Genomic DNA, 19907 nt, shown 5'->3' with positions numbered 1-19907 from the left:
TTACAGGAAATGTTTCCCTCCACCCCTTTGTGTGTTCCTCACCTGAGTGCATGTTACCGTACATATCGAGAAGATCTCATATCACTCCAGTTTTGGCCTCCCTTCACTGGTTGCCTGTAAATTTTAGGTTTCATTTTAAAATTTTAGTTCTAACCTTTAGGGCCCTACATGGTCAAGCTCCTCAATATTTATCTGAACTGCTGAAACCACATTCATCTTCTCGGGCTTTAAGGTCATTAGATCAGAGACTGCTGGTGGTACCGCGCACTCGTTTTAAAACTCGTGGTGATCGAGCCTTTCAGACTGCGGCACAGCGGTTGTGGAATTCTCTCCCACTGTCTCTTCGCTGCATGGACTCCATTGATTCTTTTAAAAAACAGCTGAAGACTTTTTTATTTAGAAAAGCATTTGATTAATTTCCTCTTATGCTGTTTTTATAGTTTTATTGTTTTATATTGTTTTATTTGCTGTTTTATTTACTGTTATATTGTTTTAAATTTCCATTTCCTGTGTTCTAAAGTTTTTTTTGTTTTTTTTTAATCTGTGAAAAGCTCTATATAAATAAATTTTACTTACTTACCTTTCTTGTAACGAGCGGTTATTTGATTTACTCTCAATACTTGATCAGCTCAGTTTGGTCATCCTGCTGGCCTCGGGCATCAACAAGGAATTTTCAGAGAACTTGCACTTGTTTTTGTGCATTGAGTTGCTGCCATGTGATTGGCTGATCAGATATTTCTGTATATGTCTGTATGACTGAAACTGTAATCTGCAGTATCTGGTTGCGCTGCCTTGATTTGCTCTTAAAAGTGAAAATAACACAATTCAAAAGATTTTATAAATAAGATTTTCTAGATGATGCTATTTAGAAAAAAAAACTTATTATAAGCAGTCTCTCCATAACATTGCTTTGACTGATGTTCTGAACAACATAGTATGAGTGGTGACTTGTATTGTCGTGTTTGCTTGTTTGTTATAAGCAGATATTCAAGTTTTCCCATAATGTGGTCATCACTTTCCAGTCTAGTAGCATGTCTTTGTGTACTGGTTGAGAGTAACCCCATATCCTGAACCAGTGTAGTAAGATTTGTCACACTACTTGTACTGTAGTTTACATTTGTAGTTCAGTCAGCTTTGCTTTGTCAGATGTCATTTAAGTTGCGTCAAACACTGGTTGCTAATCATCCCTGAGGCAAGTCGACACGTCGAGTCGAGTTTGATTGTGTGTGTTTGTATACGCGCTGTGAGCAGATGTCATTGTTGCCTTGGGCAGCAGAACGGGTAGAGGCTTGGTTAAAGCGTTTTATGGGTAATCTGTGAAGGTAATTCATGAAGACGAGTCATCAAGCTGTGAAATAAACACTGGAGGTTGCTCAGTAACCCAGTTTTAGTCATACAGTCTGACCTGTTGCACAGTGGAATATTTTGCGTTCTTTACAGGAGTCTTACTACTGAGCTTCAGTACCCACAGTGCTGGCTCATGCTCGTCGGCCTTATTTACGCTGAATTTGAAAGAGTAATGAGAGTGACAACCCCAGTGCAGTCCTCAGGGTGGCAGTAAAGTGCATAGCTCTACCAGAAGACAGTAGTTTATCTCAAAATGCTAAGACACTCCTCTTGAGTAGTGGAAAAAGTGTTTAGAGTCTGAAGTTTGTTTGTTTTTTAATCGGCATGACTATATGGGAATTTCTTTATTTATATTTTATAATAGGTACCAAAAGGAAAACCTTTCACATGAGGGACAAAAATGAAAACTGACCCTGAATGACTCTGACCTTCAGCCCCTTGGGCAGAACTTTAAAATTAAAAACAGACCTGAGTCGGTAATGGAAATCCCTGCATGGCCTCAGAGGCACATCTGAAAAGCATTGTCAGTGAACACAAATTCTTGGTGTACCTAGAGTTCACAGTTCAGACTTCACTATGCGGAGAAAAAAACGTGTATAAACAAGATCATCTTATCTGGGTCCAAGCTGGTGTCAAATAGACCGAGGTTTTTAGAAATCACGGGCGCCACCACCTGTGGGCTAAAGAGGAAAGGTGGTGAAGGTGGATGGCCATCTAGTTGTGTTGATATGGGGGTTTATCACTGTATCACCTGCACACGTGTAACGGTAACACTGATGCTGAAAATTGTAATATATACAGTTCTGAGAAAAATGTATTACCTGCTGTTGTTCGGACATTTTTAGACCTGGCAAAACCACAATGATGCCATTCGAGGAACAATATGGCGAAGCTGACGCCAGCCTGCTGAGAAACTGAAATCTTATATTTAGCAGGAATGCTGAGAAATCGGTTTCAGATTTGCATGAACTGGTTTCCTTATTTCCCAAATGCTAAAACACAATGATGCAACAGAGTGGTCAGCATTTCCTCATCTTTCCTAACAGTTCTGACACGGCATCACGGGTTCTATTTTCTGGAAATGGGAAGCCAGTTTAATGATTTAGAAGAAAGGGAAGAAACCCTGTGATTCACTTTGGTTAGTGGCTCGTATTTTATGTCAGCTGTAGCTTGGAACTTTGTTTGAGCACTGAGGAGCCTCCTTGTGTCTCTGTGACAGCAGTTTTGGCGCTAACTGTTCAACGCATGCGTATCTGAGTGTGGAACGGCAGTTTATGGTTCCTATATTATGGTTCCTGGCACTTTTGTGATAGGCTAGAAATAGCTTTCGTGATCGAGAATGATTGTTTTATGACGCTGATTCTGAAAGATGCAATCCAGCCCTGCTGATAGTTTCCATATAGCCCTGTCACCAACCTCTGCAATGCACTTAATTGCACCATTTGCCAGTTATTTCTCCCTTTGTACCTTTTGCACCACATCCCCTTTGATTAAGGGTGCCTTCTGACCTGCAGAAGACCTGAGGTCCAGCTAATTCATTTGTGTTTATAAGGTTTTTTTTTTTTTTTTTTGATAAACTGTAGTTACATAATTTTATTAAGTTCAAATCTCTGGAAGCTGGAGACCCTTCTCCATTTATTTGGTAAGGTGGCCTTATTAATCCCAAGGGTTAGTGCCCAGATTGAGATCAAAATTGAGCAAAAAGAAAACTTAAAATGTTTAAATGTTTCTCTCACTGTTAAACAGAAGCTTTGAGATGCAAAGTCAGAGTCACAAGCTTGTTTTCCCTTTTCCCTACAACAGAACCTGAGATCTTTCACTTTTACAGCTGTCATAAAGATAAGGCAGCCATGTTCCAGGACCTTGTCACTGTCAGAAAAACATGATTGATGATAATAAGTCTGATTAGTGTTCTCATCGTTGTAATATAAAGTCCATTTGTTGCCATAGAACTGTAAATACAACACAGAAGCGGCTGACCTGGTAGTTTGCCTTGCTCCTCTGACTGGGTGTGATTCAGGCTGAATAAAAGAATTCACAAATCTTTCAACTTTAAACACTATTCTTTTATCAAGAGGTCGCAAATCCAGTGTCGGGGTTCGGTTTACAGTTTGCAGTTGGATTGTGTTAGCTTTCAAAGGGAGCTGGTGTTGGGTAATGGATCCTCCATATGTGTTTTAGGGCTCTGGCCTCCCATAATGCACTCTGCCCTCATGTTAGGAAAAACATTTGGTAATCCTTTTGTGACACAGAAGAAAAACCTGGAGAAAAAGCTGGCACTGAGCTTCTGGTGAAATTTATGTACCAGTCGCACATCCGAGCACTTTTCATTTAAGATTTGACACGTTTAGCTTCTCTTTGTAAATATCTTTGGTGAAACTTGATGTTTGATGAACCTGTTATGCTCATGACCAGCTATGTGTTTTTGTTACCAGCTTCTATTAGAGTAGTTTTGCATGATTCACAGATCAAAATAATCCTGATTTATTGTGTAGTGCGCTTTGGTGCAGCTCAGTTTATTCACAGTCTTAAGTCGATTTATCTCCTCTCCCTTTAAGGCAATGCGTCCTTTAACTCTCTCCTGAGTGGCTGAGCTCCATAAACATAATATTTGAACAGCTGATGTGTCGGGCTTCTGTGCTCGCAGCCACAGCTGCAATTATCATAGTCTGCAAGGCTGACACTATTGAAAAAAAACTGTGTAAAGCAACGTTTTTAGAGCTTTATAATTCTTTGTATAATTCTTTAACATATAACAGCCTGATGACTAATTAATAAGAAAAGAAAATGATTGATGCAGCGATCCAAAATATAAACCAGCATCCTAGTTTGGATTTCAAAGATTACCTTTGTGCATGGTGCATGGCATACAAAAATTGCATGTCTACCATAGATTTGCAGAAAGAAATGTAATTAACACATTGAAATACTTCATTTTATTAATATTAATACTAATACTTATATGTGCTGGACACACGTTGTCTCATACTACATTTCTGTTCTCAGTTTTTAATCATCAGAGGCTTCGAGTTTCTTCATCTTACGTTTAAAGAAAAAGCAGCTCTCTTATTCACAAGGGCTCGCCCCAGAGAGTAGTTTAACTTGTCAGATTTTTGGTTTGTAGGGATTTGCGTCTCCTCCTGGGATCAAACCAGGGCTTGTTAGGCGAACGTGTAAACCACTACACTGCCTCATGTTGCGTTTGCTGACTTTAGATATTGTGACAGTTTTATATCGAGTGTGTGGAGAGTATTACCTCGATCTGATCTGTTAAGTGTGTATTTCAAACAGGATATTTTTTATTATAATAGTGCTGGCGACCCTCACGTTTCATATCCACTCTTGAAGATTGCTTGTAGCCTCTCGAGTGTAACGATTTGTTGCTTTATTATCTGATAGAAGGAAAAAAAGAAAGGAAATCTTGTGCCGTAGGTTTGGCTCACTTACAGTTAGTAGTTACAGTAATTCTAAAAGGAACAGAAACTCCCAGCTTTGTCTTAAGGTTGTAAGAGTAACAGTCTGGTATTCACCATGCCGCCGCGGTTGATAATGTTGTTTCATAACAGACGGGTTGCTGGGAAAATACTCTGGAATTGCTGTAGCTAAGAAAAGGCCAAAAAAAGCCTTCAGGACTTGAGAAACTTGATAATGTACACAGACTAATTGTCAGCTGATGACACAGAGTTGGGAGTAATGTCTCCTTTTATTTTTACACATTTTAGTCACCTTTAGAGTGTTTTTTTTGTTACTGTATTCGTGTTGCAGGAATCGACTCATACAGTGCCCTCAGTGTGCTTTTGTTTGTTTTGAAATGCAAGAGAAACTGACAGGAGCAATTGTCTTTATTTATTTCCTTTTAAATCAGGTCACACAGTGTGTTTCAGTCCCCGTGTTACACGGCTGTGGATGTTAATGCGGTGCTCTTGTGTTTTGTTTGTTTCAGACTATCACATCAAGGGCTCGTCTCTCACTGTCTGACCTGTATGATAGTTTGCAAACTAGGCAGCTTTGATCTAACAAAGAAATCAGTCTGAATGACAATGGTTCAATCAGCAGCGGTCACACAGGGTCATTACTGCTGGATTGATCTTAAGAACTGAACAGAAACATAAGGCCTTTGTTTGAAAAAAAAAAATAGGGTGAGAAGTGCCTCTGATTGACCTGATAAGTATGAATGTCAGACTTTGATCTCTTGTGTGCACACGGTGCCATTTCATTCGTGACATCAGGTCTAGCTAATAGATCACTAATCACTATATATCTTTATATCTTATTAAAAAACAGACATCTTACTGTAGATTTGAGTTGTAATTTCTCTCTGGATAATGAATTATTTGATAGCCAAATATATTAAAATTTAAGTTCCTTTAATCTGAGGATTTTTCAATGGCTTTGCCTTTTGACCTATTAGTGCGCAATAAGGAAGCTGATATTTGGTTAAGTGAATAATCAAGGAAGCGATTGATAGATTTACTGATAATAAAATAATCTTTAATCATTCTCCAGTGGAAATTGGCTATTTTAGCTATCAATACGTTTCAGACGAATCGTTAGCATTTGTGGCTTCTTAAGATTATTTGTAAAAAGTCCCAGTAATGGTGTATCTGGACCTATTAGATCTATTAGCTGCTGACACTAGCTCATTTTTCTGTGTGAATACATTTAATGAGTCACGTCTTTTGTAGAATTGCAGTAATTATGTTAGCTGTTAAGAGTCCATTATGAATTCCCCATATAGTGTGGGAGGTGCCAAAACCTGAGAAGGGTGAGGAGGCGTGTTCGTGTGCTGGAAAGACAAAGGACTTCCCCTAATGCTCGGAGGAGGAGATTTCTGCAGGGCAGACACACACACCTTTGTGATTGTGATTGTGTGACCTTTGGTCTTCCGTACACAGTACCTGAAGGCTTAGGCAGACAGAGTGAGACTTATGCAAGAGAAGAAAGTGTGATGCTTCACTCTGCTTGCACTGTTGTCAGGACTGTGCTTTCCTGGAAATGAATTCCTAAATTTACTGGAAGTGCCTCTGCTTTTCTGATTACTCGGGACCTTTTTTTTCCCCCCAAATTGGGGGTCTTATTTATTTTATTTTATTTTTTTTTCCTGTGGAAAATGGTTCGTTTTGTCCGTCTTACATCCTGGCGCAGCTGGGACCTACTGAATGTGGACACGGAGATTCCTGAACCACCAACACCAACATTAACTGAGAGTCAGGTGAGAGGCCTGTTGATTGGTCAAAGTGCAGCGGAAGATATGAGTATTTTTTACTGCTTTTCTTTGTCTAAAAAATTATGTTTTTGTTTTTTAGCTGCAGTGAACAAATAATTGAGTCATTTTTTTTAATCAAATGATTGCTTTTTAAAAATGGCAAATATTTGGCACATGTACATTAAATCTACTGAGTTGAAGTGTTTTTTCAATCTGTTTAGTTTTTGAACTGTTGTTAAGACTTTACATTTCTCAGTAGTAAATCCTATTTTATATTTTCTGTTTAGAGATGAAATAATAAAGTAAATCAAATACTGTCAATCTCTAGTCACAGTAAACCAACCATAAATGGTTATGGTTAGTTTATTTATCCAATGCAATCATATACTTTGATCTTCTGGAAACACGACTGAGAAAATAATTTAGTGCACTTGCTGTGAGGATTGCTGGGTTGGGGTAAAGTATCAGGAGTCTTGTTTTCACTTGGTTTTAACTCCCTTCTCTCACCTTAAGCTCTAAGCCTCGGTTTCTTTTTGTGCCGCCGTTTGGGGTTGTCATCGGGCCTTGATCATAACAAATTCAAGGGCTTTGGGTTAACCTGTGGCGTGTGTTGACTAACGTGGAGTTTCTCTCAGCTTTAATTTCCTGGTTAAGCACACGTTATGTGTGTTTTACTGCTTAAGCTGGTGTGTATTCAAGCTTTGAGGAAGGTCAGTGTGCACGCTTTTTCCCATCGTTAATCAACTTTCCTGATCAAGGGAAGTCGTTATCAGTTGCATAAAGGTAGTTGCAGGGGCACAGTGAGTAATGGGGGGGGGGGGGGGGGGGGGGGCACTACTTTTCTCTTTGTCACCACTTACTTCAATACAATCCCTTCCCATTTAACGATTGTTCTTCTTTACAGGCCAAGGTTGATGCAACAAACTACAGTGATAAGATAAGGCTGTGTGGGCAAGCTCGGTGCTTGATATCATTAACCTGACTGGCCCCCACTAGACCTGCTGCACAAGTCTGTTCCCAGATTGAGTTGCTTTATAACAGAGACCGCTCAGGTCAGGTTTACACAGTAGGCCCGAGGTAAAGCTTGGAAACATAATTAGTTGGGCGGCTTAATGTTTGCCACCAGGTCCTCATTATGCCACCAAAACATAGGATCACAGAATATGTCTGTGTTGTCTGGTACCAGGATGGTGCTATTGGATCCTTTGAGTCCTATTGGTAGCAGGTTATGGCTTCCATTGACAGGACCTGTTTAGGTTAATTCCTCAGATGACTGATCAGATTGGGGTCTGTAGAGTTTGGGAACCAAACCAGCACCAGGTTTTGCAGTATGGTAGGGTGTGTAGCTGTGCTTGTTGGGGAGTGTCATCAAACCATTGTGTGTACCGGGATTTAAAGTAATCCAGAAAAAACATTGTGTTGCAGGCGTTGTAACAAGAAGACCTATGTTAGTTGGTTTTATTATTGTGACTCATCAATATTTGGTCTGACAGAAGGACTAATGGGCAGTGTAATTACTAAGATAAATATAATGAAAGCATTTCTTTGACTGTAATGTTTAGAGTTGTTACCAACTGTTGTATAGTTCTTGTAGTCAAGATCTATTGTTATGCATATTATAATAATCTGATTAGATTTATTCAGTATGCCAAAGTGCCAATTACAACTTTTGTTTGATCTTGAGCCCAAATATCCTGAGATACTGACAAGAAAATAGCTAATGTAAACTCACACAACCCCAACAATCTCTGGACTTAATTCTCTCTTTAATCTACTTTATCTAGAAAGTTTTGAGCCTTTTCTTCTTGAGAAGCTGTGCGCCCGCTCGAGCTTATCTGCTTGGCATACGCAGCATTTTGAATGTGCTGTAACAAGCAAGTAAACAAAGGGGATTTCCCTTTTGGTCATTATTGGGGAATTTCTTTCCTTGTTTTGACTCCGTTGCCTGGCATTGTTTAAGGATCTCTAAAGCAAAACAGCAATTAAACATGGCAAAGAATAATGGCTTTGCGTCCAAATAAGAGTAAAAAACAAAGTATCCAAACTGCAATTTGCTTGCACTACAAGCAGGGCTAATCGGGGGGGGGGGGGGATCCTTTGGGGGGGGGGGGGATCCTTTGGGGGAGGGAAGAAAACCAAAGTGTGCCTGATTCACAAGCAGGGAGTTGATAGTTTATTTGTACTTCAGAGCAGCCTGTTGACACTAAAGATCATTTGGCATCACTACAAGTACCAGGATGCTTGTTCAAACCAGGGAGCTCCCTGAAAGCTGCCGCAAAAGCTCCACCTCCTAATATTCAGATCAGCCTCCTCTGGTGCCTCCTCTTTCCTGCCCAACACAATGAGGCAGGATCCTCCTGGTTGCTATGACTTCTGGCCAGTGCATGTGTGAAATGCAAACAGGCTGAGCGCCTCAGTGAGTAGGTTCACCGCTGACTGTCGGAACAGCAGGACAGGACACAGATACGTCCCGGCTCAAAGAGAAGCTGCGATCGGACTCTGCAGGACGCGGCGGGTAACCCGGATCCTGTCAGCCGGAATAGGCGTTCGCAGACTTATTGAAGTTCAAGTTCTGATGGTGAAATAACGCGGCAGTGTTGTAGCCGTCACTCGACTCCTTTGACTGACTTTGCATCGGCTGAACTGAACAGCGAGGACGACGTGGATGTGTGTGTCACAGTGGAAGTGGAAAGAGAGGAGGCGAGAGGTTGACAGAGAGCAGCAGCTGGCTCCAGAATGGGCTGCGATCCATGAATCCAATTGAAGGATTAGGATGGTTTTTGTTACTTTTGACATGCCGCTGGCTTCAATGGTGAGCACTGTTAATATGGTGGGAAACTGCTGATGGCATTTATCCCTTGGTGGTTATAATTACAACTTCCTGGCCTTGAGGCTTTATGAAAGTGGTTTCCTCAAAAACAGGTTTTTAAACTGTTCACGGTGTTCATTTCTGATCCAAAGTTTCCTTCATGTATGCCATCTGATATGTAGAAATACTTCAGCTGCTTTTCTTTGCCATTACTACAGCCTCCTTTAAATGTATAAAACCCTCTTCTTTGATTGCCTCGTACAGCAAAGTCAGACAAATGAATCAGGTTTCAGTTTGACCAGTCGTGCGCTCTCAGGAGCACAGGGTTCAGATTTTCCCTGTTTGACCATGGGGACTCGGCACTTCCTACCACCTGTGTCCTTGACCAGTCGGACCAACAAAAAGTCCCTAAATGGCTCCATGCTCGTTTCCCTTTCAACTAAAGCGCCTCCAAATTTGTCCCTTTCCCCTCTTTCACTTTAGTTTTTGTTTTAAAGCCAAGATGTCACTCTGCAGTTAGGTCACTGCTCTCTTTGGTAATAACTCCTGAACGATGAAAGGACTAAAAGCCCCTTGAAAATTTAGATTTACTTACTTATTATGCAACCCTGTATAGGACACTTATGCACCTTCATTGTAGTTAAGTGGTACCATTAAGGCCCTCCTGAAATGAGTCTTTACAATGTAACATTTCAGCCAGAGATTTTCATTTTTTAGCTTCAGTTTACATTCCATTGTGTAACATATACATGCTAGAAACGTTTTATGGTGACAGGCAAATTATCATTACTTTATCTTGAAAACCGTTTACATTTTACAAGTAATCCAGGCTTTTTATCTAGTCTTCTTGTTCCTGCAGTTTCCCCTAAAGTAAAAGTCAAGTGAAGTCTTAGTTTGCTTTAATCTGTGGTACATTTTAAAATTTGATAGTCCTCAAATTATATGTCAGTTATTTGTCATAGTAAACTTTAAGCTGTGATGAATTAAAACTGGCTGTTTACTATTTTGTGAAATTTCACGAGTCTTGACAGTTTTGGACCAGAAGAATTGGAAAGTGCATCTGTGATATCCATCAGTGCAGCCGCTTGGTGTTTTTAACACATTGTGTTTGTGTAGGCTTGTTTGTGTTTCTGGGGGGGGTGATGAGTAAAAGAATTTCACTGGAATGGACGGCGAGTTTCAGAAATGGTGTCAGTGTCCAGGAATGTGAGTTCCTTTTGCTGTGTTTGAAGTGTGTGGGGGGGTGTCGATGTCCTGCCTCTTGCTGACTCCTGACCAGCAGATTCTTCAGCATTGACACTCCGACGACAAAAACAACTGCTTCCTCAGATACTGAGGTGGCCCCTGTTTGTTTGCTTTGCTGCTGCTCGTAAAGTGTACAGAGATTGCATGAGCGAGGGCGCACGCCAGGGCCTGCTGACAGGGAAACAATGGACAGGGAACAATGGCCAGACTCGGCCGTCTGTTCTTTTGGAACAACCTCCCGCCTGCTCCTTGTGATGCCGTGAACATACACAGCGAGGAAGTGGCAGTCCTTCCCTCTCCTGTTTGTGTCCAGGCATTTGGATAGTTTTAACGGTCCTGTTGATGTCATCCCTGGCTCAGAATTCCCCTTTCAGATTTCCTGTTTGTCCTATCATTTCGTCATTGTCTCTTTCGATGCGTCTGGCTGGAAACAGTTATAATTCCCCTCATTCACTCATTGGATCTTTTTTTTCCCTTTCATTTTCTGTTTTCCCTCCTATTACGGTCTATCATGTAACTGATTTTTGTCTGTTCTCTCTGTCTCGCAGGGTCAGGCCCGACGGAGGAAGAACATAACAGAGTTTCTGGGTGAGGCGAATATCCCAAACCCAGATGCTCTGGGACAGATCGGTGGCTCTCTACCTGCTGTAGGGGCTGGGCCCGACAACTGGAAGAACCGTGCTGCCAGCCGCTTCAGTGGCTTCTTCAGTTCCAACGCTGGAGCGGGGTCTTTTGGCAAGGTAATGCCGACGGGGTTGTGATCACATGATCACAGAAGCGAGTGCAATTGCTGTTCCGAGTGAAAGTGCTGCACTTTCTTTTGGCTATAAAGGGCTGTAGGAGGCAGGCTTGTTGCCCAGACGATGTCTGAGATTAAGAAAACATTAAAAAAACAAACAGAATGGTAGCAAGTAGCGATGGGAGGGGGTCAGAAGGCCATATCCCCCTTGAGCCCTGGTGAAGTCATTTCCTTTCAAAGTTCTCCTGACTTGTTGGCTCACTTGTTTCCACCCAGCAGCTCTGGAAATGAGTAGGTAGAGGAAAAGCCTTCTGTTAGCACTCCGTTTTATCCACTCTTATCTTGATTTTTAAAACACCATCCTTTCTGGAAATTTGCTACTTTTAACTTTTTATCACATGGCTGATAAACAAGTTTATCATAAGGAATGGGAAATAGGGAAGGCGTAAACCTGGCTCTGTTTAAAAGGAACGCCGTCTGCCTTTCAGCTCTCGTTGAAGATCGCAAGGTTAACCTAAGCAAAGGCTTAGGTTCTCTTTCTGGATCAGAGGTTTTTGAAAATGATAATCAACTTTGATTCTAATGAAGGACAGGCACGCGCCCACACACAAACATGCCTTCCATTGTATCTCATCCCCTGTGGTCACATCCTTAACAGTGGCAGATGTCAAATGGAGACAGTTTCTGTCAGTCACCTGTCATTGCTGGGCCCATCCCTTTTCAATTTATTTGTTCCCCCTAAATCCCCTCAGGGCCAGAGATCCTGCACCTGGGTCTGGACCTTTGGCATCCTCCATATTGTAGGGTTAAACAACATTGAGCTGCATTGAGAGAAGTCCTAACTTTGGATCTTTTTTTCCCCCCATACATTTCTGACTTTTTGTTGACTGTTTTCAAGAAGCACAATCCTCCCGCTCAGTTTCTTTCCACTGTTTTGTAGCACTCACCCCACTCCCCGTCTCCTATTGTTAAGATGGTCTCAATGCACGGAGCTCATTTTCATAACTACATAAGGCCTGCCAGCTTGAACAAAGACCTGAATAGCGGCCTAGGCGCCAGCAAGGACGGGATTGTGTATGCTTATAATACACAGACCCCTCTCTACTTACAGTTTGAATGTAACAATAAACAGTCGCACAAATGGACAGTTACTTTTGCGTCTCTTCGTGTTTCTGTTCAAAATAATCACATCTGTTTTTGAAATTGTTTTTTATCTGATCGCAGGAGGTGGATCGACTGGAGCAGCTCCAGAGCAAACTCCAGACCTACTCAATGTTTGGATTGCCAAAGGTGCCACGGCAGCTCTCCTTCCACCAGGACTCCTGGGAGGGGGAGGGGGAGGAGGAGATCGACCTATCCCTAGAGGACAGCTGGCAAACGCTACTGGACAACTCAGAGGTACAGTGCAGATAAGCAAACCACACAAACACACCCACTTTTGTCTTCTCGTTTTTTACGCAGACATACTGGAAAAAAATCAGTTTTCTACTAGAATCAATGCAGATATTTGTAACTTTCAGTGGTATGATGCTGAACCACGAATGGTTTGGCATTACAATTTTCTCATTCATGACATTACTTGCATGCATGCTGGTTTCTGGTGTGTGCACAATTCCTACTTCCTTATATCTATTGTTCTCATTCTTACACACCTGATGCTTCCTTTCCTGAAATACTGGTTATAATGCACTTCGCTGTTATGTTACCACAAGGAACTGAATTTCTGTGCCGCACATCTCATGCCGTCACAGAGTCGTTGCACATGGTAACGAGTTAACGAGTCCACGATCAATCAGCAGGGCTAGCGGTTATTGCTCAACACATACACTGTCTTTCATACTGTAAATGTACCTCTGATGGTTAGTTACACCGAACACATTACTGTCTTCATTGCTGAAGCACAACACTGTTGGTGATGTGAGTTACGGTGAAAAAATATGAGAACATCACAAGGAAACAACTGTTGTTTTTGTCGCGTTGCGTGACAGATTTCCTGTGGAATTTTTAAGACAATAAGCAACCGTCACAACTGCCGTTGCGACTGACGTATGGATACAATTTACATTATAGCATGAAATCATAAGGAAGTATGCAGAAATAATAAAGATGTGTTTAATTAAAGAGTAAAGCGAAGAAATGGTTTGTTAGGCTCACACCATGTTGTACCACTTATCCTTATTCTAAGCGATCAGTAACTTGATTTGTTTTGAAAGTCAACATTTAGTTAATTGTTCGTTTAATAACTAAAAGTTCTTGGAATTGTCCTTTAAGTCATTTCATTTCTTACTTGTTTGTATATGTAAAAAATTTCTGAGGAAATATTGTTGGGGAGTTTTAGTATTTATGTTAAATGTCTGATATAATCGTTGTACTCCAAACTCTGACATGGGAATGAGCTGCGATTAAAATCTCTAATCTAAAGGAAGTTTACGCTAATATCGTAACAGTTGAGAGGAACGTATAAATATTGTGTATGTTTATGAATAAAATTTGTGTGTGCGCAGACGCTGACAAGACGCCAGTTCCACCAGCAGGAAGCAATATGGGAGCTGCTGCACACAGAGGCTACCTACATAAAGAAACTCAGAGTCATCACTGATGTAAGTGCAAAGAATGCTTTTGTTGTCTGTTCACGCATATCTAAATTGCCTACTGTGTAAGATGAAGAGGGTTATGTAGTGTAAAAGATAAGACGTACAATGAAGCTCTTTTTCATTAGACATTGACAAAGTGCGGGGCCTTTATCGCTGTCTGATAAACAAGGAGTTTAGATGTAACTGCAGTGCCTTACATCAGTTCACTGTCGTAATATTCAGGGCTTACGCTCTTTTTATGTCTCCCTTCTTGCAGTTGTTCCTGTGTGGGCTGCTGAACCTGCAGGAGAGCGGCCTGCTGACGGAGGTGGAGCCCGCCAAGTTGTTCAGCAATATTCAGGAGATCGTCCGCCTCCACACCTCCCTTTGGACCCAGGTCATGCTGCCTGCCCTGAAGAAGGCTAGGCAAGCCCGGGCTCTGCTCGACCCCACTGACCTTCACCATGGTTTCAGAACGGTTAGTTTCAGACTCCACAGATGCAACAAAAGAGAATCCAAACCCTGCATGCACCCCCAGACAACAAAAAAGAAAGACATCTAGTTAATTTAAATAGTATAGAAACTTTATCTTAGTTTAAAGCATTGAGTGCATCTTTCCAAAGTCAAAAAATCCAGGGTTTTATATTTAAATAATAATGTAATTACCATGTAACTACATGTTCAATATTTAAGTGTGACTGATTATGTAACTATGACTCATATAAAGGTTTAGGTGTTTTATCAATTCACCTGATTAGTTGGGTTAAAGGTACTTTCTTTAATGCCAGTAAACATAAAACTTTGCTGTTTCCCAATTTTTAAGCATAAATAGGATAAGAAACGTGAATTAGCAGCTAGTACGTCTTTGTTTTCCCGATGACAGAAGTAAATATGACGCATGTCTTTGTTTCTGTGTGTGGGTTCAGTTTGGCACCATGTTCAAGCCCTACATCCGTTATTGCATGGAGGAGGAGGGTTGCATGGAGTACATGCGCACGCTTCTCAGGGACAATGAGCTCTTCAGGACCTACGTCACGGTAAGGTTTCTCTTACCATTACGATAATCCCAGTTGCACTCCTGCAGATTCTCCTCATTCCTGATGCCTGACTTCCTGCTTTTGTCTGACTCAATTCAGTGGGCAGAGACCAAAAAGCAGTGTAACCGTCTGAAGCTGGCCGACATGTTGGCAAAGCCTCACCAGAGACTGACCAAATACCCGCTCCTACTGAAGATTCTTCTCAAGAAGACAGATGAACCAGCGACCCGTGACATTGTCAGCAGCATGGTAAGAACGTGGAAAACATTTAGAAAGTGCTGTTTTTCTCCTTTACACTAAAGTATATGCTTTGACTGCTTGTCACCCTGCCTGAGATCTGAATGCAAATGTACGTTTGTCATTGTTTTATCCTTAAAGGTTGCCACAGTAGAGGGCTTTATCAACAGCGTAGACTCCCAGATGCGACAGCGTCAAGAACAACAGAAGCTCGCCACCATCTCTGCCCGTATAGACTGCTATGAGGCTGTAGAGGGGAGCAGCGAAGAAGTGGAGAAGGTAAGAAACACTTTACAATACCCCAGTGCCCTAAAATTAGACTTCATGTCAAACTCTGCTTCATGCCTTTATCTTTTCCCCCTCAGATCCTCAAGGAGTACAACCACTTTGACCTCATGGCTCCCATGAGAGATGTATCTCCGGAAGAGACTCGACAGCTGCATCTCGAGGGCGCGCTGAGGATGAAGGAGGGCAAAGACAGTAGGGTAAGACTGACTCGCACGACTGCTCGGAAACACACGATGAGCTCTTATCTTTATATTCAGATTACACGTGGATTCTCATGTTTCCTTTGCGGTTACGTAAAATCTCACAAGAACTGCAGATCTGTAAAACATCACAAGAGTTACCAGAACTCAAATGAGTTTACTGTCCCCACAGATGGAGGTCTATTGTTTCCTGTTCACCGACCTGCTGCTAATTACTAAGCCGGTGAAAAGAGTGGAGAAAGTCAAAATCATCCGTCAGCCTCTCCTTATTCACAACGTCATCTGTAAGGAACTCAAAGACCCAGGTGAGTGCTCAAATACTGACTTTAACTCCTGAATAATATATATATTTTTTGTTTTAATAAAGCAGAAAATCCAGGAAATTCTCACCTTTTGAGAAGCTATTTAACTATTTAATTATATAGGTGACTTTTCAATCCACAGAGTACTAAATTTTTCCCGTTTTATGTCTCCTACAGGCTCTTTCATCCTCATCTACCTCAATGAATTCAAGAGTGCAGTGGCAGCGTACACTTTCCAAGCCAACAGCGCCACCCAGGGGCGAAGTTGGATCGATGCAATCTGCAATGTCCAGGTAGGATAGCAATGTTTTATTATAGAAAAAATATCGGACAGCATCCAGATATGAGATTTTTATGTGTTTTGATTTTTTAATTTTTACTTTAGAAGTACAAATTTTTACAGTCATTTACACATTTAATGTAAATGGTGCTTTTCAATTTAGAACCAGCTCCAAAGGCTTCGCACTGAGGAGTTCCTCCGCCAGCAGGACAGTCAGAAGAGATGTATGGGGGATGGAGAAGAGGAGGAGGAGGAAGATGAGAGCAGCAACTCCACTACAAGTTCCCCTTTGCTGAGTCACAAGGATCAGCAAAACTCAAGGTACTGAAGTGTAAAGAATAAAATCTGTTGCACTTTTGTAAGACGAATAGAACTCTACACAAATCTCAAACTGTTCCTTAAAGCGATCCATTATTGTCTCTGATGTTTTCCTTACACGCTTTCTGGTGAGCTTTTTAAGTCTAACGTTCAACCAAAACTCTCCTTTCAGTCAATCAGACGGTTCCACTGAGACCCTATCAGTGATGGATGTCGATGAGCCCGGCGAGCACTCAGAAATTCCTGCTTCCAACATGAACCTCCAGGACAGCGCTAAAAAAGACTTGGATAGCGCTGTGGGTTCCCTTTCTGACAGGTCTGTGGGTCAGAAGTCGACAAGTCCACTCAGAGTCCACCCCGCCATCTACACTGAGCACAATCAGGGCACAGGACCAGACAGTGAGGACCTGGACCCCCAGTGCCGCTCTCTTTCCATGGATAGCGCCTACGGTACCCTCTCCCCTGAATCCCTCCTAAGAGAACTGCAGCCACAGCCTGGCCAAAGTGAAGGCGAGGAGACTGAGGAGGAAGAGGGAGACAGGGAGAGTCAGGAGCCAGAGCACGAAGAGACAGAATTAGAAGAAGTGGATGAAGAAGAGGAAGAAGAAGAAGAGGAGGATGCTTCATTAGGGTCTCAGGTGTCAGTTGTCCAGTCCTCTAAACCTCGTCGGCGGCCTCATGTACACCCCCGACTCCATTGCCTTCTGGGGTTGTCCACTCTGGCTCTATCCCGCTCCGAAGACAACCTCCTGCAACACTTTCACGGTAACCACCCCATCTCCCACACACACTCCCTCAGCTCTGAGACGCAGGACCAATCGCTGTGCGGAGACACGGACACGTCAAAGCTGTCGCACAGTAAGAGCATGTCCGAGCTGGACCACAACTCGTCAGTGGAAAACAAGGAGTTATTTTCCACTGACCTCGACCAGTCTGACGATCGCTTGAGCATTAGCTTGCCCTCTGACAAACTCAGCGCCACCCTGAGGAGGGCGGAAGCCGGGCACGGCCACGGGGCGCCCGATGGACAATGCGAGGATAACGATTCTCAGAGCAACAGCTCAGATGGGGAAGTGACTCCTTCTGCCTGCTTAGATAAGAAAGCCAAGTCAGCAGCGGCCGGCGACTCAGGGGAGGCATCGCCCAAAAAGAGAAAATCTCCAGGCCAACACAAGAAGCTGACGCTGGCTCAGCTGTACAGGATACGCACCACTCTTGTCCTGAACTCCACACTGACAGCATCGTAAGTCGTTACTTCTATTATATAAGAAATAATCTGATAGTTAGAGAACAAACTTAATGTTACACATGTATTGCGGGTGGATACTGATAGTCTCACAGAGCCAGGCTCCTTGTGCCCTTCTATTTTCAGCTGCATATTTATTATACATACAGGAGTGTTTTTGATCTCAAAGAAGGAAATGCTCCTAAATTTTGTTTTAGGCACTTTTCCTGAAAGGTATGTGTGTACTAATGTTATCCTTTCTCCCCCCCAGGGAGGTATAACAGCTCTTCCAAATGCTGACTGGTGGCATATGGACATTACAAGGAAGAATCCCTATTTTATGAGGATGAACTGAACACACAAATGCACTCGCTCTCTTCCTGCCCTCTCCCTTCCTGTTGCTTTTTGGACAATGACTATCCCGTTTTTTTAACATCACAACAATAGCAATCCATTTGTGTTTTTGATTTTGCTGTTGCGTTGGTTTCCAAATTACTCAAATGGGAGGGAGGGGCAGAGAGATATTAACTGCTTGCACTTTGCAATGGAAGTAGCATTAATGGGGGCTGGAACCTTAAGTTGGACTTTGGGCGGAGTACGTAAGGAGCCCCTACAGACAGGAGGCATCCCGGCGGAGGCCTTAAGACCTCATTACTGCACTCCACACCGGAGAAAAGGCGGAGCTGAGTCCTGCACATCTCCCTTCTCCTGAGGTGAAAAGAGGGAACACTAAATCTTGAAAATCTTCTCTACACGTGGCTGAATAAGAAAACGGCGCCTAAGACGAGCTCCTGATACTTGTACTAGTCCTGGTTTGCTTCAGAAAAGTAAAAAAAAAATTGCACAGTTATCTTTGTTAAGTAGAAGAATCACTAATGAGTGAATTTACATTTACAGTCACAATGAGTTTTTATTTGTATGTGTTTGCTGTAAAGACATCTGTGTGTGACTGTGAATGAATGTCTGCATTTGACTTATGAGTCCAATCCTGACTGAACCAAAATTGCTCCCGTTCTATTACAAACACAAAGACTTGTAGAGCTGGTAGATTCCCAGCAAAAAAAAAATTAAATAAATAAAAAGGCAAAAAGGCAAAGCAAGTCCAAAGCAGCCAATCGCATATCAGCTCATAAAGACTTGATTCTTCTTTATTTGATTATAGGTTGAACTAGTGAGAAGATTTTCCTAAAAAAAAAATAGACAGAACATGGGTGACTAAAGCTGTTTTGTGGAATTTTCTGCACTATATAAAGACTTGGATGGCTTACAAGCACACACAGGAACTGATTTATAGGAAAAACAAAAGGAGTGCACACGTGATTGTGTTTCTTGCTAGAAAGAGGAGGCTAAATAAAAAGTTTGGGGTGGTGACTCTCATTTTAGATGAATGGTGTTCTCTGGGAGATTTAAGGGGAAGAAAAAAAAAAAACAGCAAACGTAACATTCACACTGATGTTTGGCTTTTCAGATCAGTAATTACGGACTTTACTCAAAATGTTGCCCAAACCAAATAAGTTAAGTGTTTAGTTTTTTGTGTGTTTATGTAATATTTATTATGACTCATTTGTTTTATATATAAGATATTGTTTATATTGTTTGCTTCTGTGTTTTGTGATTTCTTTCTTTCTTTTTCTTTTTTGGGTCAATTTAGTCTTAATTTTTTTTTTTTTCCTTGCCAGGCATTAATGTGCTATGAACCAAAATAATGTGTTTCCTTTTTCAGTAATGACTATAAAGTGTCTTACAAAATAATAATTCAACAGAGGCTCAAATACAGATACAATCCCTCTTTTTAATGGTTTAATCCAATGTAATGGAGTGATTTGAGGAGAGAGGCTGAATCTGAACGGCATGGCATTAAAACAACATGAACTGGTCAGACTGTTCCCGTCTCTTGTGTTCTTAACCGCGCACAGACAGCAGGTGGCAAAAGAACATTGAGGGGCAAATTACACCAGACTGACATGACCATGTGTGGCGGCAATTCATTAGATTCACTTTTCAAATTCACTTATTTGATATAAGATCAGCAGAGCAGTGGCAGACGATGTATTTAGATTAAGTAAGAACTTAAATATATACAGTGGAACGACACACTACA

At 41.7% G+C, this 19907-nt stretch overlaps 1 protein-coding gene across 5 annotated transcripts in view; it reads left to right on the top strand.

Moving 5' to 3' along the window:
* plekhg5b (pleckstrin homology domain containing, family G (with RhoGef domain) member 5b) overlaps window positions 1-19683 on the top strand; it is an 81260-nt gene extending 61577 nt beyond the window's left edge. For 4 of the 5 annotated variants that reach the window (XM_085144954.1, XM_085144953.1, XM_085144958.1 and 1 more), the window contains 13 exons: window positions 11156-11347; window positions 12571-12744; window positions 13851-13946; window positions 14197-14397; window positions 14846-14956; window positions 15056-15205; window positions 15335-15472; window positions 15559-15678; window positions 15854-15986; window positions 16161-16276; window positions 16427-16584; window positions 16754-17824; window positions 18078-19683. In XM_085144954.1, the coding sequence (XP_085001080.1) occupies window positions 11156-11347; window positions 12571-12744; window positions 13851-13946; window positions 14197-14397; window positions 14846-14956; window positions 15056-15205; window positions 15335-15472; window positions 15559-15678; window positions 15854-15986; window positions 16161-16276; window positions 16427-16584; window positions 16754-17824; window positions 18078-18087 (2670 nt within the window). In that variant the 3' untranslated portion in view covers window positions 18088-19683. Of the gene's footprint in view, window positions 1-11155; window positions 11348-12570; window positions 12745-13850; window positions 13947-14196; window positions 14398-14845; window positions 14957-15055; window positions 15206-15334; window positions 15473-15558; window positions 15679-15853; window positions 15987-16160; window positions 16277-16426; window positions 16585-16753; window positions 17829-18077 lie in introns of those variants that run through there. The other variant, XM_085144955.1, reaches the window with a different exon arrangement.
* The last annotated feature ends 224 nt before the right edge of the window (window positions 19684-19907 follow it).

The sequence above is a fragment of the Neolamprologus multifasciatus genome, chromosome 20, assembly GCF_963576455.1.
Source record: "Neolamprologus multifasciatus chromosome 20, fNeoMul1.2, whole genome shotgun sequence".
NCBI lineage: Eukaryota > Metazoa > Chordata > Actinopteri > Cichliformes > Cichlidae > Neolamprologus > Neolamprologus multifasciatus.
Note: the sequence above shows the minus strand (reverse complement) of the source record. Positions and strands in the feature narration are given on the sequence as shown.